Source organism: Micrasema longulum, unplaced genomic scaffold (assembly GCF_059751315.1).
Source record: "Micrasema longulum isolate JH-2025_06_02 unplaced genomic scaffold, ASM5975131v1 h1tg002770l, whole genome shotgun sequence".
Classification (NCBI taxonomy): Eukaryota; Metazoa; Arthropoda; class Insecta; order Trichoptera; family Brachycentridae; genus Micrasema; species Micrasema longulum.
In genome coordinates, this window is record NW_028279896.1 from 51,195 (window position 1) to 68,021 (window position 16,827).

General features: G+C 33.1%; 1 protein-coding gene across 3 annotated transcripts in view; it reads left to right on the plus strand.

Moving 5' to 3' along the window:
• LOC148271609 (putative multidrug resistance-associated protein lethal(2)03659) overlaps positions 1-16,827 on the plus strand; it is a 59,917-nt gene that overhangs the window by 32,469 nt on the left and 10,621 nt on the right. The window contains exons 9-17 of one of the 3 annotated variants that reach the window (XM_088241176.1): positions 241-476; positions 2,676-2,789; positions 2,962-3,215; positions 6,497-6,784; positions 9,077-9,203; positions 10,697-10,847; positions 12,809-13,045; positions 14,390-14,499; positions 16,274-16,388. In XM_088241176.1, coding sequence (XP_088097302.1) covers positions 241-476; positions 2,676-2,789; positions 2,962-3,215; positions 6,497-6,784; positions 9,077-9,203; positions 10,697-10,847; positions 12,809-13,045; positions 14,390-14,499; positions 16,274-16,388 — 1,632 coding nt within the window. Of the gene's footprint in view, positions 1-240; positions 477-2,675; positions 2,790-2,961; positions 3,216-5,956; positions 6,323-6,496; positions 6,785-9,076; positions 9,204-10,696; positions 10,848-12,808; positions 13,046-14,389; positions 14,500-16,273; positions 16,389-16,827 lie in introns of those variants that run through there. The other 2 variants (XM_088241177.1, XR_015825060.1) reach the window with 2 other exon arrangements.

Sequence of the window (16,827 nt, forward strand, 5' to 3'; positions counted from 1 at the left end):
CTCACCTACTTTATTTTCAGTTTTTTTTTTTTTGAAATAGTTTTTGGAAAAACAGTGTATAAGCAGTAGCACACTTGGGTATTAACAGTTACTATAGCAAAATTATACATTTTAAGTAGAAATTAAATTAATATTCAAAAATCACATTATAAAGCGCCCTTGAGGTATTGCATTACGAAATGGCGCTTCATAAGTTATCCGTAATAATGATAATAAAGTACAATAAACATTTCTTTTCAGGTGTGTCATTGTCAGGAGGTCAGAGAGCAAGAGTAGCATTAGCTCGCTGTGTTTACCGCAAGTGTGAAATATATCTGCTGGACGATCCACTGTCTGCCGTGGACGCTCACGTTTCTAAAGCACTGATGGATTCCTGCATCAGAGGCCTATTGGAGAATTCCGCCGTGGTTTTGGTTACCCATCAAGTTCAGCAGCTGGCGAAGGTGGATAAGATCTTGCTTATGGACGCTGGAAAGGTAAGAAAAATACATATTAATTTATGATTCTCTCTCTGAAATTGGATCTGGACATTCAGATTTTAACAAAGGCTTATCGTGTTTAGTTTTGAACAAGATAACAAACTGCTACTACCATCACGCCATTTCCCCGTAGGGGTAGGCGGAGAAAATAGACCGCCACACACGTCTATTCTGGCATATATTCCTAGCTTATTCCACATTCATACATCTTGTCATACATGCCCTTCGGTTCTGTCTGCTTTTGACATGACCAGACCTAAAATTTTGCTTTATCTGATCATGCCACGTCTTCCTTGGTCGTCCTCGTCTCAAGTTGCCGTTTATTTTCGCCATGTATACTTGTTTTATCATTCTTTTGTTGTCCATTCGTTCCACGTGACCAAACCATCTCAGAGACCCTTTCTTAATCTTAACAATTATACTTGACATATTACAACAGAGATGAAGAACATTTAAGAGAAGGTTATATAGAAGTCTAGGCATCTACAGGGCTTATGACCTGTCAATTGCTGGTTTAAGTGGCCACTTTACACACTGTGTAACATTCACCATTCTGCCTATATTTGAACATCTATATTCCTTCAATTCTTCCACCTGTTGATGTTTGTGAAGTTAAAGAGCTGAAACCTTTATTTATGCTGGTGAGATTCATTTATTGAATTATTTCACCTACATACTAGGCAACGCCTGAAAATGTTATTTTTTCAAACATCAACAGATGAAAGAATTGAAGGAATAAAGATGTTCAAATATAGGCAGAATGGTGAATGTTACACAGTGTGTAAAATGGCCACTTAAACCAGCCATTGACAGGTCATAAGCCCTGTAGATGCCTAGACTTCTATATTACCTTCTCTTAAATGTTCTTCATCTCTGTTGTAATATGTTAATATATTCAGCTCCCCAGGGAGTTGAATCCAGTCCTTGTCTACAAAAATTTGGACAAACTCAAAATATTGTTGAATTATACTTGACTTAGATTTACACTCTCGCCTGATTTCATAATTTGTAACCCTGTCATACATTGATTTCCTACACATCCGTCTAAGAGGTCGCATTTCAACCGCGTTCACTTTATACGATAAAGAGTAACAAATAATATGCCAAATAACATTGAGTACTAAATTAAATAATACAAAAATACTTATTAAAAAAACATTAAAATACCAAGATATATAATATTAATACAAGTAAATCGCGATGAATAACAATAGGCACATAGAAACTTTAAAATCATTAAAATTTCCTCTCACAGCAGTAGACAGTACGTCGCTTCAGTTCGTTTTTATCCAACAAACCATTTTTAACGAAATTGAAACGAAATTCTTATATATTTTATAAAATTAAAATGTTTTAAAAAAAATAATATTTGAGGTGTTTTTTAACGAATTTTGTCTTAAGTTGTGGTCCATAAAATTAAGAATAGTCCAGAAACTGCATACGCGCATCAAGCAAAAGGCGACTAAACTACTCTTAAAAGAGTAGTTTTACGTTTTGACCCATTATAAAGCTATATAACCTTACATAACCTTATCCCAGATTCATGGAAATGTGGTGGGATTTCCAGGCTGAGGAAGGAGTTGACTGCATTTTTAATTCATATTGATCGGAGGGAGTCAGAGAAATTGTTGTCTGATGTAGAAGGACGTAAGCTGGTTTCTTGTTTTACTAGTAATGACTTAGGATTTAGGATATAGAGATTTTTGAATTATTTATGTTTTCATTGTATACTTATTATTTACTTTATTTTAAGACTGAAAAAGCATACATAATAAAAAAATTGTAATTACTTATAAAATACATAATTTACTGCCTTCGAACGGGGAAGCTTTCCCTAGTTAGGCAGTTTAGATGAACTAACAGCAAAAATAAAAAATACATATGTTTACTTTTACTGCTTAATTAATTTATTGTACTCGTATAAATAATGCATTGTAAATTCATTCATTCGTGGTTTTAAAAATATTCCCGTTATGATTCATGTTCTCTTCTTTCTTTCTCTTTCTTTCATTTTTCCGTCTCTTTCATACAATATTTTATAATATAAATAGTAACGCGTGTTATTGTAAGTTAGTTTAATTTCTGACGATGAGGTAGTAACCTCGACACCAGTCGAAGTGTAACTCAAAATTAATTAAATATGAACATATATAAGTGTTTAAATAAATATATAATTGTTTTTAATGTTCTTTCTAGATTACATTCGAAGGTTCTTACGATGAGTTACAAAGAACACATCCAAATTTTGCCGATCCGACAGCCGAAGAAAACATAAATAGTAGTATAATCACACGGAAAAGGGGACAAAAGGTATCATTAAAAATTAAAAATTTTCTTTTGGTTCAAACGTTTCCAACGGTAGACAATATACAAGAGTAATATTACTATGAAACTTCATTAAACATTCAACAGATGTCACCTGCGAGGAATAATGTGATAGCTCACACTAATTATAATAGTTACACAACTTTTTTTCTTTCAGGGGACATTTGACAGCAGCGATGAATCTATAACTGAGTCCCCCAATATTTCAGATTTGTCTGAGAATTTTGATTACCAAGCCTATGCTAAACAAACTATTGAAGGCGAGGAACAAAAGATCGGATCTGTAGATGCTAAAATCTACGAAGCTTATATAAAAAGTTCTGGGGGAATATTCAGCTTGGTCTGTTTGGCTGTTCTTTTTATTCTAGGACAAACCGCATTCTCTGTTAGTGATCTGTGGCTTAGCGATTGGTAAGTTTTTAAGGTTTTGATTATAAGTTTGTGTTTTTGATGCATTTCTGGATAAAGTATTTGCGTAAAAATCTTTCTCCGTTTAATATCATTACTAGTATTGTTATAATTATTGTTACCGTTAGACATAGAAAAGTCAGTAAGTGTTTATATACAAATATTTAAAATCTGGTTGAGCCGATAGTTTGTTTTGATGTGTGGGGTCCATAGTCCATAATCGATGACACACGCGTGTTAAATTAGTTCACCAGTAGCTCAATCACAAATAACTATCAACGTGTTAATAAGCGACGTGATAACAATTGCTCACCGTGGTTTTTTTATCGTATTCGCTATCACGATGCAACATCCTTGAACAACCAATTTTAAAAGTCAAAATATTTACGTTTCGCGACGTATAATCCTGCTGCGCAATCACATATTTGAATTTCACCGGTGTAAATTTGGAAAATTTTCCAAAACTGCTATTTTTATTTATTTATTTATTATTTATCATGCTATTCATTGCATTTAGCGGGCGGTTGGCAAGCCAAATGTCAAGAAAAGCAGTCGCCATAGTAATTGTAATTTAATTTTACTTTTTTGTATTAGATACTCCTTACTATTTTGCAAATGCAATATATTGTTTTATTTTTTTATAATAAACGCCGATTTTTCGCAAACGAACTGTATTTATTTACGAGGAAAACAAAAAATAAACTGACACGAGCGTTGACTAATGACTGCGATTTAACTTAAGCATGTTCATTATTGTTCATTGTGATCTTAGCATGTTTTTAAGCACGTCGATAGTTATTAGTGATTGAGCTGCTGGGCTGGTATTCCAAACGAAATTATAGCGCGGTATTGCGCGTTTTTACGTACTAAATACGCATTATAGCGCGCTGAAAACGCGTTCGGAATACCAGCCCTGAAGTAGACTTATGACTGATGATGCAATGTCATCATTTTCTATCGAATCTAATACATAAGTATAATGCAATTCTCTCTTTTATTTTATTTTATTTGACATTTATTTATTTATTTATTATTAACATACAATATCACATTTTAGTTATTTTAAAACATTTTTTAAATAATTTTTTTTACAGGACTCACCAAGCCAATGAATATGGCTTGTCGGTAAAGGTCCTTTACAATTAATCATATGATAGTACTACATGGTTTTATAATAATAATTACTACTAACTTAGATATAGGGAGCGAAAAAAAGTACATGTAATTTATGCTTTCAAAAAAATACTTAGAAGATGTAAAAAAAAAAAAGCAAAAAATAAGTGAATGATAACGCAATTTTAAGATAAAAAATAAATAAATACAGAACCGGAGTACCAAAATTTTAAACAGAAGTGTTTACATATTTAATAGGCACAAATCATTTTATTAAGAACATTATTTATTAACATATCCATATCTATATCTACATGTAAGTATATATCTATATATCATCCTCATCCATACCCATACATATTTATACCCGTACATGCACACATACATATCCACACATACATATATACACATATATACACATACATACATACATACATATGAACATACATATACACACATAAACATCCATGAGAATATTACTGAGTTATAAATTCTATTTTATATATATATATATCTATATTTACAAATATTCTATTTTTTTAATATATAAACTCCTGATCGAATAGCCAGTCTATTATTTTGCCCTTGTCACTTTTGGTAGTGCCATTTCTCAGATTGTTTGGTAACAAATTGAACATAACTGGAACCACATATTTTAAAGTTTATAGTTTATTATATTTTAAAGTCTTCAACCCATCATCGCTGCTACGCTCGCGCTACACAACCAAGTGCTGTATCTTATTCGCCATGTAATAAATACGCATTAAACAGCAACCTCGTGTCCTCTCTGTCAATCTCTAATTGGGGTAGGAGCTCCAACCCTCAGCTACCTAAATCCTACAGATGTATTTTTGCCAGAATAATCATATGTTAGTAGATACTGGCTAATTTCGGTTTTGTGATTTGCTTTGCCTTACGGGACATTTTTGGTTTGGCTACACTGTTTGGCCTGCGTGCCTCCACTTCGTTTTTTCGACTGAAAACAAATACAGACAAAGAACATCGGTGACAATTATTGCGTTAAAAAATGTTTTAAAAACGTGTATGAATTTTGAATTTGCATCCTAGAGGGAGGAGGGTAGTGCCTAAATTCCTGAAAAAGCTGTGGCTAACCCCCCTTAGGATGCCAAACGGATATTTCGAATAATTAATTCGTTCATCCACTCAATGAGGAATTCCAATGGATTTTTTATTTTTATTTATTTATTTATATTTTTTCTTTTACAAACTATAATTAATAATAAAAAAAATGTGACCTAACCCGTGCCGAGGACACTTAACAATATGCTTTTTTTAAATATTTTTACATTCGAGAATAAACAAAGAAGACTAACAAAATAAACAGAGATAATTAACAAAATATTCAGACAGTTTTAAACACGACGTATTAATGTTTATAATTAATTTATGTACATCTATATTATTTAAATTACAAAACTCACAATGAAAGAAAAAAAACCTATCATAAGCCATAGACTTGTGGAGCAGTTGATTCAATATTAGTTTGGGCGAATGAGACAATCCATTTTACTTCTACCCAGCTCCACTATCCATTTTTTATAGCCTTTTTGAACATTTTCTCGTTACTAATTGTTTTAATAAATAGTGGAAGTAGGTTACAGATTTTAATTGTATAATATGTTAATATGTCGTCAATATTTATAAATCGTTTTATCAGCACTACGATTTTTTAAAGTTTTTTATTTCTGAATGTGACTTCACTCGCGTGTGACTTCAGAGGTTCTTTTCCGGTTATTCTCATTCAGTTCTTCCCATTGGTCCATCCATGGCGAAAAAACTGGAAATCTTCCATAGCTCTCATATCACAGGTTGATTCGTATGAACCAGTGACGACATTCAAAGTAGTCCGTTTTTATTCAAACGTTTTTTCGTAAATTTTCAGGAAGCTTGGCCGTACAATTTAATGCTTCAATTTTTATCGCGTCAAGAAAACATTTATTGCATACAATTTTCCGTAGGGCTGTAGTTCTTGTTAGGTATGGGGTTGTACTATTTTATTTTTTTATAAATTATAAAGAATAAAGCAGTACATATAAAAAACAAAATTATTTCATTGTGATATATTAGTTCTACAAAGTTGGAGCTTCAAATATTAGGAATAGATAACAATGGCGTAATGCAAGTTTTTAACGTGTATTTACTTTTTTCAGGGTAAACTTGGAAGAATTGTCAAATCTCGATTTCAAATTGTTTGTTATTGACACCGCAAAAACTTTCAAAGCATTTACAAGCAAAGCTTTTGAGAACGGCGCACAATCTTCCCTAAATATCGAGTCTAGAATTTTCAACATGGAGGAATTGGGTTTTTCTAGAGACTTCTGTAAATATGTTTACAGTGGGTTAATGGCGCTGGTCATACTTTTAACTCTGGTCAAGTTGATTATGTTTTTCTGGATGTGTATTAATTCATCGATCAACCTGCATAACTCATTATTCAGGTAATTAAAATATGCCATTTTTTCGACTCTGTAACTTTCTTTCTGGTTAATCCTCCTAGGTGGATTTCATTGATTTATTTTCCATTATAAATAGGGATTAATAATAAAAATAATATGACCCCACTGGGTTACCCGTGCCGAAAACACTTGTACTTAAAAAAAAATTACATGTGAGAATAAACAATAAAGACTTAAAATACAGAGATAATTAACAAAATGTGCAGACAGTTTGAAACACTACGTATTTATATTACAAAACGCACAATGAAAGAACAAAGCTACATAACTAAGCTATACACTTGTTGAACAGTTTATTCAATATTGGTTTGGGCCAATAAGACAATCCATTTTACTTCTACACAGCTCCATTATCCTTTTTTTACAGCCTTTTTGAACATTTTCTGATTTCTCATTATTAAAATAGACACTGGAAGTAGGTTATAGATTTTAATTGCATAATACTCAAAATCCCTTCGTCCGAAAGTGGTATTAGTTTTTATTTGTTTAAGTTGTCTTTGTGTTGAGGATCTAGTTACTGTATTATTTGTATGTGTTGTATTGTCGGGGTTATATTTTTCATTTGAGTAAGGATAGTTTTTGAATCTGTAAGCGAGTGTTGTTTAAGCGTTTAATTTCTTTTAGTGTCATAAGTTGTGATTGGTCGAATATTTCTTCAGTAGATGTCTGTATCGGGACTCAAGTATAATTTTAATTTTGGATTTCTGTGCAACAAATACACTATTTAAAACTGTGTCACTCGCACCACCCCATCCGATTATATTATTGGTTGGTTTGTAGCCAAGGTCTTCATCTCCTCTGCTAATTACCTTCAAACATTCCCTCTATTACCTCATGTAAGAGACCCTCGAGATGAACTACGTGTTCAATCTATCAATTGCATCTTTCAAAGATGGTCTTAAGTTCATAGTAGTGTGGCGGGCAACACCAACAGCCTTGAGGTTGACAGGTCCAAACCCTGCTTTGACCCGCAACGCGTAGTCCACTGCAACGCCAGCCTGGACGAGGTTACTTAAAACCGCACATAGAAAGTACTCGACACATTTCATCTTGACAGTTCGTGTTGCCTGGCCACCAGCTCACCGCCAGTGCTCGCTATTGTAAATTCCTTCTGAATAATATAGTAGGATGGAACTTGTGTGTAATTTAATAAATAACTTCAATTGTAATCCATCTTTCTCATTTAACCTCAAATCAACTCACCCATCAAATAAATGGTGAAACCGGGTATTAAAACGTTTAAATTATAATCTATATTTTTAATTGTTCAATAACCGCGTGGTTGGGCAGCAACACGAACTGTCAAAATGAAATGTGTCGAGTACTTTTGATGTGCGGTGTTTAGTAGTCTCTTCCTGGCTGACGTTGCAGTGGACTACGCATTGCGGGCCAAAGCAGGGTTCGGACCTGCCAACCACACAGCTGTTGGTGTTGCCAGCCACAGTAGAATCGAAGAATGAAGGCACCTGATTATGTATAGTGTATTGGTATTAAAAAAATGTATTGGGGACTAGAATAAGTTCTTGATGTTTTTTTATGAAAATTAATGCATTATTTAAAATATTGTAAAAAACATGGCATCGAAAGTATTGCTCATCGCTAGCGACTACCTTCTCCCATCTTTCTGACAGGATACGAAAAACATCTCTCAATACCGACTCATGTTTTGAGACATTACAACAGAAATGAATAACATTTTAGAGAAGGGAATATAGAAGTCTAGGCATCCACAGGCTTTGTGATCTGTAATTGGCTAGTTTTAGTGGCCACTTTATACACTGTGTAACATTCGTCATTTTGCCTACGTTTAAACATCCATATTTCTTCAATTCTTCAATCTGTTGCTTTTAGTGAAGTTCAAGAGCTGAAACTTTTATTGTTGTGAAAAGATTCTGAGAGATCTGATCGTATTATTTCCCATACTAGGCAACGCCTGAAAACAATTTTCCAATTTTTAAACTTCTTTTTGGACTAGTTGGTTTTATTACAATATTTTGAGTTTGTCGAAATGCTTGTAGACAAAAGCCTGGATTTCACCCCCTAGGGAGTCATTAAAATTAACAAATCACAACAGAGATGAAGAAAATTTTAGGCAAGGGAATATGGAAGTCTAGGCATGTAATTAGCTGGTTTAAGTGGCTACGTTATTTAGTTTAATGAAAATTAGATTTAAGTGAATATTAAAAATTCGTAAATAATGTATGTGCTGGGTATTTTAAGATTAAATTGATAAAATATATCTATGCATCCTTAAAATATATATTTTGTTCCAAGAGGCGTCACGCGAGCAACGGTGTGGTTCTTCAACAATAACTCTTCAGGAAGGATTCTGAACAGATTCTCCAAAGACATGGGAACTGTGGATACAGTTTTACCACCAGCTTTAGTTGACTGCCTTTCGGTAAGAGATTTTTTCACAAGGCGCCATTAATTTATTACTTTTTAAAATATTGAGTTTTCTACTGACATTTCTTGGTGGAACTGCATTTTAATTATAATAATAAAAATACGTTTATAGTTTTATTCCACTTTTATTTATAATTATTTTTTTACCAGTGACCGGGTTTTGTCGTGACCGACATCGTCAGACTGGTGACAGATCACATGCATGCGCACATACATATACATTTATAAAGATACATGCATTTACATACAGTGCATATACAAACGGTCGACCTAACTTGCAAAATTCGTAAATCCCAAACTTACACATCTGTATCGAATTATAGCTGTTTTTTTGTTTGTAGAAGTTTTCTTCGGATACATTTTTTTAAAATATTGCAAAACTACGAATATATTAGGTGCATTATTTGAAAAATATCGAAAAAACCTTCTGTACAATTTCGCCACTGAAGAAAAAATGGTTTTTAGTCTTCCCTGATAAAAAGTAAGTTTCGGATATACAAATTTTGGAAGTTAGGCCGACCATATGTATTCGTATATGCACCGTACGTAATGCATGTGTACGTTTTATATATGCATGCTTATGTATGAATTTATATGTTTGTGCGCATATATGTGTTTGCATATATTTAGAGGTTCTTTAAACCCTGTCACATCCGAAACCACGATGATCAGTATGAGCAAGAAGACATATTGGCACATTTAAATAATTTTTTAGAACAAATAAAATTTACAAAAATAAAATATCAAATAAAACAACTGGTTGCCTACTTCTGCAGGGAAGAAACGAGAAGGAAGGAGGGGGGGAGTCTGATACACTGTCAAACGCGCGGCTACGCCTCCTCACTTCTCCCCTGCAGAAGTCAGCAACCATTTGTTTTTTAAAAATATTTTGTTTAAAAAAAATTATTCATTCTAAATATTGTTTTAAATATGCTAATATGTCTTCTTGCCCATACTGATCATCGTGGTTTCGGATGTGACAGGGTTTAAAGAACACCCTGTATATGGATGACAAAGTGTGTGCTATCGGAATTTTTGTTTACACCAAAGAGGAAATGCGCTCTGACTTTTCTTTATATACTCCTGTAAACGTATTCCTGTATTTTCTCCCTAATTTATGTAGATCGGAAAATTGACATTCGAATGGCCGCGCCTTCACTATTTTTTAATCTTTCAGCGCTCATTTTTAAATTTGGAAAAAAGTGGGCACAACTTAAGTAGCACCCAATACAAGACGTTTACATGCATATACTATTTGAAGTCCTAAAAAAAACACCAAAATGAAATTTTTGACCATTTGTGGATTTACGAGTTTTTCAAGTTAGGTGACGATATACTTCACTCAAATCAAAACCACGCAATATACATTCAGCAATTATCTCAAATAATCAACTTCATGAAGAAATTTCCTTACTTACAACCTGTTCTTTTATCAAACATGCTGTCCATTTCTGTTGCAAAATAATGATGTTAAAATTTTATTTTCAGTTCTTTTTGGAAACGCTGGGAATTCTGATAGTCGTTTGTATTGTTAACATATGGCTTCTCATTCCAACAATTATTGTTGTTATTCTTTTGTATTTTGTGAGAGTAGTGTATATCGGAGCAGGACGGAGTTTAAAGAGACTGGAAGGAATATGTAAGTGATTTTAATTAAAATTATTATTTTGTTAATTTTCTTCGTTTGTGTCTTTTCCCTTAGGTATTCATAATCAAAAGAAATCAATTTTCATAACCAATATAATAAAAGCTTGTGTAAGCAATGTGTTAGATGAATTGGTGAAATTTTTGTTATGTTCAACATTTTATATATGTTTGGATAATTTATATAGCGCCATTTTGTGAAAATCACCTCAAGGGCACTGTACAATAAATAAATATCCCAGCATGTCTTGCAGCTACAGAGCACATGGACGGTTGGGATTCTAGTTCCTCGTCTCCAATGAGGAATTCCACTGTTTTATAATTTATTTATTTTCTATTAGCGTACTATTTAACTAAGCAAAAATATATTTATTTATTTTGTGCGTTATTTACAAAGATATGATTGTTTAAAGTTACATTTATCAAATACCGCGCCAAATGACTGTAATCAGTTCTAAACTTCATTGTCAAATAAAATGTTTAAAAATAAAAATGTAAAAAGGGGCTAGATTTCTTACTGTTCATGCCCTCTGTAGCTGCAAGACGTGCTGTTATCTAGCTCCTATATATCATAATTGTAATCAAGGAACTAGAATCCCAACCGTCCATGCGCTCTGTAGCTGCAAGACGTGCTGGGATATTTATTTATTGTACAGCGCCTTTGTGTTGGTGATTTTCACAAAAATGGCGCCATATAAATTATCCAAACATTATTATTATTATTAGGGTTGCATTTGAAGAGAATGCATGCAAGAAAAATGGAAGGATGATGTTTGCGAATATTGAATTTAATATTTTAAATAAAAATAACAAATCATTTAACTTTCTTCTAGTTTCTAATGTGTGTAAATTTAAATATTTATTCAAGTATGTTTAATCAATGTGTTAAACTGAAATACCTAATTTAAAATTAAGGATACGTAAACATTTATTACAATATTTGAGTTTGTCCAAATGTTCATAGACAAAAGACTGGATTTCACCCCCTCGGGGGTCATTAAGATTAACAAATTACAACAGGGATGGAGAATACCTTAAATAAGGGAATATGGAAGTCAAGGCATTTACAGGGCTTATGACCTGTCATTGGCTGGTTTAAGTGGCCACTTTACACACTGTGTAACATTCACCATTTTGCCCATGTATGAACATCCATATTTCTTCAATTCTTCCACCTGCAGTGTGTAAAGTGGCCACTTAAACCAGCCAATGACAGGTCATAAGCCCTGTAAATGCCTTGACTTCCATATTCCCTTATTTAAGGTATTCTCCATCCCTGTTGTAAATAGTAAAAATTTATGTTGAATTCTTTCGATATTATTTATATGTACTTTATGATTGGCGTTTACAAGAGATTGAAGAAATCCTGTATAAATAAATAAAACTATACATAAATTAATGGAGCTCTGGTACCAACCCTAATGTATGGAAGCGAAGCATGGAGTTGGAAAAAAAGGGACGAAAGTAGACTGAATGCTGTTGAAATGCGATCCCTCAGGCGAATGTGCGGAAAAACAATGTATGATAGGTGCCCTAATGTCGAAATTAGAGCAGAATGCAAGGCTGAGTTAAGCATTATCGACAAAATTAAGAAAGGTCTTTTGCGATGGTTCGGTCATGTGGAGCGAATGAATGATGAAAGAACGGCTAAAAAGATTTATGATGCGAATGTGTCTGGTTGTAGAAGTCGAGGAAGGCCGAGAAAGACATGGCATGATCAAGTACAACAAATTCTTGAAAGTGGTCATGTGAAAAGTCGGAATAATCGACGTGCGTGCATGAGAAGATGTATGAATGTGAAGGAAGCAAAGGAAGTGTGCCAGGACAGAGTGGTGTGGCGTTCTATCCTCTCTGCCTACCCCTCCGTGGAAATGGCGTGATGGTTAGTTAGTTAGTTATACATAAATTTAAAAAAAGAATCTTTTTTTTTTTTCATTTCAAAATTTGACATTGCAGGTAGATCGCCTGCGTTCACTCACGTGAACGCTACCCTGTCTGGCCTGGAAACCGTCAGATCTTCCGACGGAGCCAGTCAAACTCTGAGAGTGGAATTCGACAGGCATCAAGATCTGCATTCCTCAGTATGGACTCTCGTTATCAACTCCAACCGGGCCTTCGCCTTCTGGATGGATGTAATCTGCAGCTTATATCTGGCAGTTGTCACATATAGCTTCTTACTTTTCACTTCACAAGGTAGTACATTATTTGAGAACAATATTTTGAGTTTGTCCAAATTTGGGGAGCTGTTTATATTAACATATTACAACAGAGATGAAGAACATTTAAGAGAAGGCAATATAGAAGTCTAGGCATCTACAGGGCTTATGACCTGTCAATGGCTGGTTTAAGTGGCCACTTTACACACTATGTAACATTCACCATTCTGCCTATTTCAAGGTTCAAAGTAAAAAAATAAAGTAACAAACAATAAGAAATAAAGTTAACAAATTACAACAGGGATGAAAAACACATTAGAAAAGGCAATACAGATGTCCAGGCATTTACTGGTCTTGTGACCTGTCATTGGCTGGTTTAAGTGGCTGTATAATAAACTTGATGAGTACTTACGGTTAACATTTTACAACAGAAATGAAGAACATTTAAGAGAAGGCAATATAGAAGTCTAGGCATCTACAGGGCTTATAACCTGTCAATGGCTGATTTAAGTGGCCACTTTACACACTGTGTAACATTCACCATTCTGCCTATATTTGAACATCTATATTCCTTCAATTCTTTCATCTGTTGATGTATGTGAAGTTAAAGAGCTGAAACCTTTATTTATGCGGGTGAGATTCATCTAATTGAATTATTTCACCTACATACTAGGCAACGCCTGAAAATATTATTTTTTCAATTTCTATACTTCTTCATGGACCAGGTAATTTATCAACAATATGCACTTAAACCAGCCATTGACAGGTCATAAGCCCTGTAGATGCCTAGACTTCTATATTGCCTTCTCTTAAATGTTCTTCATCTCTGTTGTAATATGTTAATTATTTGAGTTCTATTTAAAAAAAAACTGCCGCAAACAACAATGTTAAAAAAATTATACGAATCGTGACGTATTAGGGGCGTAGCTAATGCAATGAACCGTTTTTGCAGAATTTAAAATTATATATTTAAAAATATTTTTATGCTCCTAATAAACACATCTGTTGGCCTCGTGGTGTAGTGGTCATTGCGTTGGCTCACACAAGAGGTCTCGGGTTCTATTCCCGACATGGTTAACATGAAATATTTATTTGAAAGGGTATTTTCGCACTGGAATATTTCGTAGTCTCTGGACTAACACCTGTAGCGTAAAACTGAAAATCTAACCTTCATGAATCACGATCAAGATACGCTGCGATTTGTGTACCAATGCAGTGGCCTATTCACCATTAGGTGCGGAAAGGGAATGAAGATGAATTATGATGAAAACTCACTTCTTTCTGATTCTTCTGCTCACCTTCTACTGGAGCAGGATCTCCAGCACTCACGATAATCCTACACAGCCAATACCATCACATGCAGTGATTGCTTTAATTTCAGGAACATTTGGCGGCAAGGTAGGGCTTGCAATGACTCAAGTTATGGGTCTCGTAATGATGTGTCAAACGGGAATGAGGCAAACTGCAGAAGTAGAGAATCAGATGACATCTGTAAGTATTTATTTTAATTTATTTATTCATATTTTTTCTCTTACAAACTATAATTAATAATGAAAATAATGTGACCTCACTGGGGTGGGGTTACCCGTGCCGAAACTTGACAATATACTTTTTTTTAAATACTTTTACATTTGAGAATAAACAAAGAAAATTTACTTAATAAACAGAAATAATTAACAAAATATTCGGACAGTTGTAAACACTAAGTATTTATTTATTAACAATCAATTTATGTACATCTATATTATTTATATTACAAAACGCACAATGAAAGAACAAAAACCAAACATAACCTATACACTTGTGGAGCAGTTGATTCAATATTGGTTTGGGCGAATGAAAAAATCCATTTTACTTATACCTAGCTCCACTATCCATTTTTTATAGCCTTTTTGAACATTTTCTCGTTACCAATTGTTTTAATTGATAGTGGAAGTAGGTTATAGATTTTAATCGAATAATACTCAAAATCTTTTTGTCCGAGAGTGGTATTAGTTTGTCTTTGTTTAAGTTGTCTTTGTGTTGAGGATCTAGTGATAATCTTATTAATATGTGATGTATTGTAAGAGTTTAGTCTTTCATTTGAGTAAGAGTAGTTTTTTAATCTGTAAATGAGTATTGTTTTAGCGTATAATTGTTTTGACGTCATAAGTTGTGATTTGTGATTATACTTATTTTCTTATTTAAATTGATTTATTTTACAGTCCAGTAATGTACATTAGAGTAGACCGATTAAGTTAAATTTTATATAAAGTTTTTTTTTTTAGACGCCAAAGTAAAAGGGGTCTAAAAAGTTGGATTTTGGATCACATTGGACGTAAATATTATTTAAAAAAATATCGATACTTCTTTTGGCCCTCAACCTAAGCTTAAAATTTTTAACAGTCTGAACATTTTGTTAATTATCAATATTGAAAAAAGATGTTTTTGTTAGTAAAGATATAACTTAAACACATTACAAATTCGAACACGTTTTAAAACTACCAAAATGGAAAAAGTTTACACTCCGCGGAACTGATTCCGTTGAGCGCCTGGCTAATATTGACAACATGAAAACAATGGCTCATAAAACAATGCTACCTATTTATTATAAAACAAAGTGATAGTTTAGTTAGTGATAGTGATAGTGATAGTTCACAGTTCTATATTTTATTACTTTATATTGTATTTTTTTTAAATTTTTGTTGTTAATATTCTCATCTTTTTATTTTTATACCAACTATACTTCTTAACACTGTTCCTGTATTTTATTTCTTTATATTGTGTTTTTTTTTTAAATCTATGTTGTTTATATACTCATCTTCTTTTTTTTTATACCAACTTTACTTCTTAACACTGTTCTATCTTTTGTTGCTTTATATTGTATTTTTTAAATTTAATGTTGTTTATATACTTATATTTTGTAAAATTTTCATGTCTTGCCTTATGGGCGTGAAAAAAGAATAAAATAAAATAAAAATAAAATAAAATAAAGTGCAACTCACGCCCTTAGATGCTTATTTAATAAGGATTAATACACATTGTATAATTTAATTGGACTGATTTTCTTACATTAAGCGCAAAAAATTGACTTTTTCGAAAACTTCAAGCTCTGGTTGAAGGCCAAAAGTAGTATCATTTTTTTTTTGATAATTTTTGTATTCTGAGTAATCCAAAAGGCATCTTTTAAGACCCCTTTTTTTTCAAAATATCGGCCCACCCTAATGTACCCTTCCGCACTGTCCTTAATAAATATATATATTTACCAACTGCATCTTTATTCTAGGTTGAAAGGATCACAGAATATTCCAATATTCCTTCAGAACCTCCTCTTGAAACAGATACAGCCTTGTTTGAAAATGTATACCCAGACGTAAACATAAAGACATGGCCAACAAATGGTAAAAAAATTCAACTGATTTTCTCTTTTCATCATCAACATTTCCTACCGAATCTAGTGGTGCATAGAGCACTGCACTAGTACTTAAATAACAGAGTATTAGTGATAATTTATTTTATCAATCGTAGACCCAAAAACTAGAAAAATTAAGAAAATAAAAAGTGTTTCCGTCGGTCCGCGTGCATAACCGCCATTTCGCTAAATCAACCTTTTCCAGGAGACAGAAAAAACTGTTTTTAAAATCAAATCGCTTACGCTGATGCAATACTGTCCTTCTTCAGAAAGCTCGCCTCGCATTGGTCCCACGCATATCGTATGATTAGGGAACATCAAATTGCTACTACATAAAGATGTATACCGCCAGAGACAATATTTCATTATCATTGATGTATAAATCTGTAATTAAATTATCTGTTAGGGCTCTACTTTGGTACAAATTG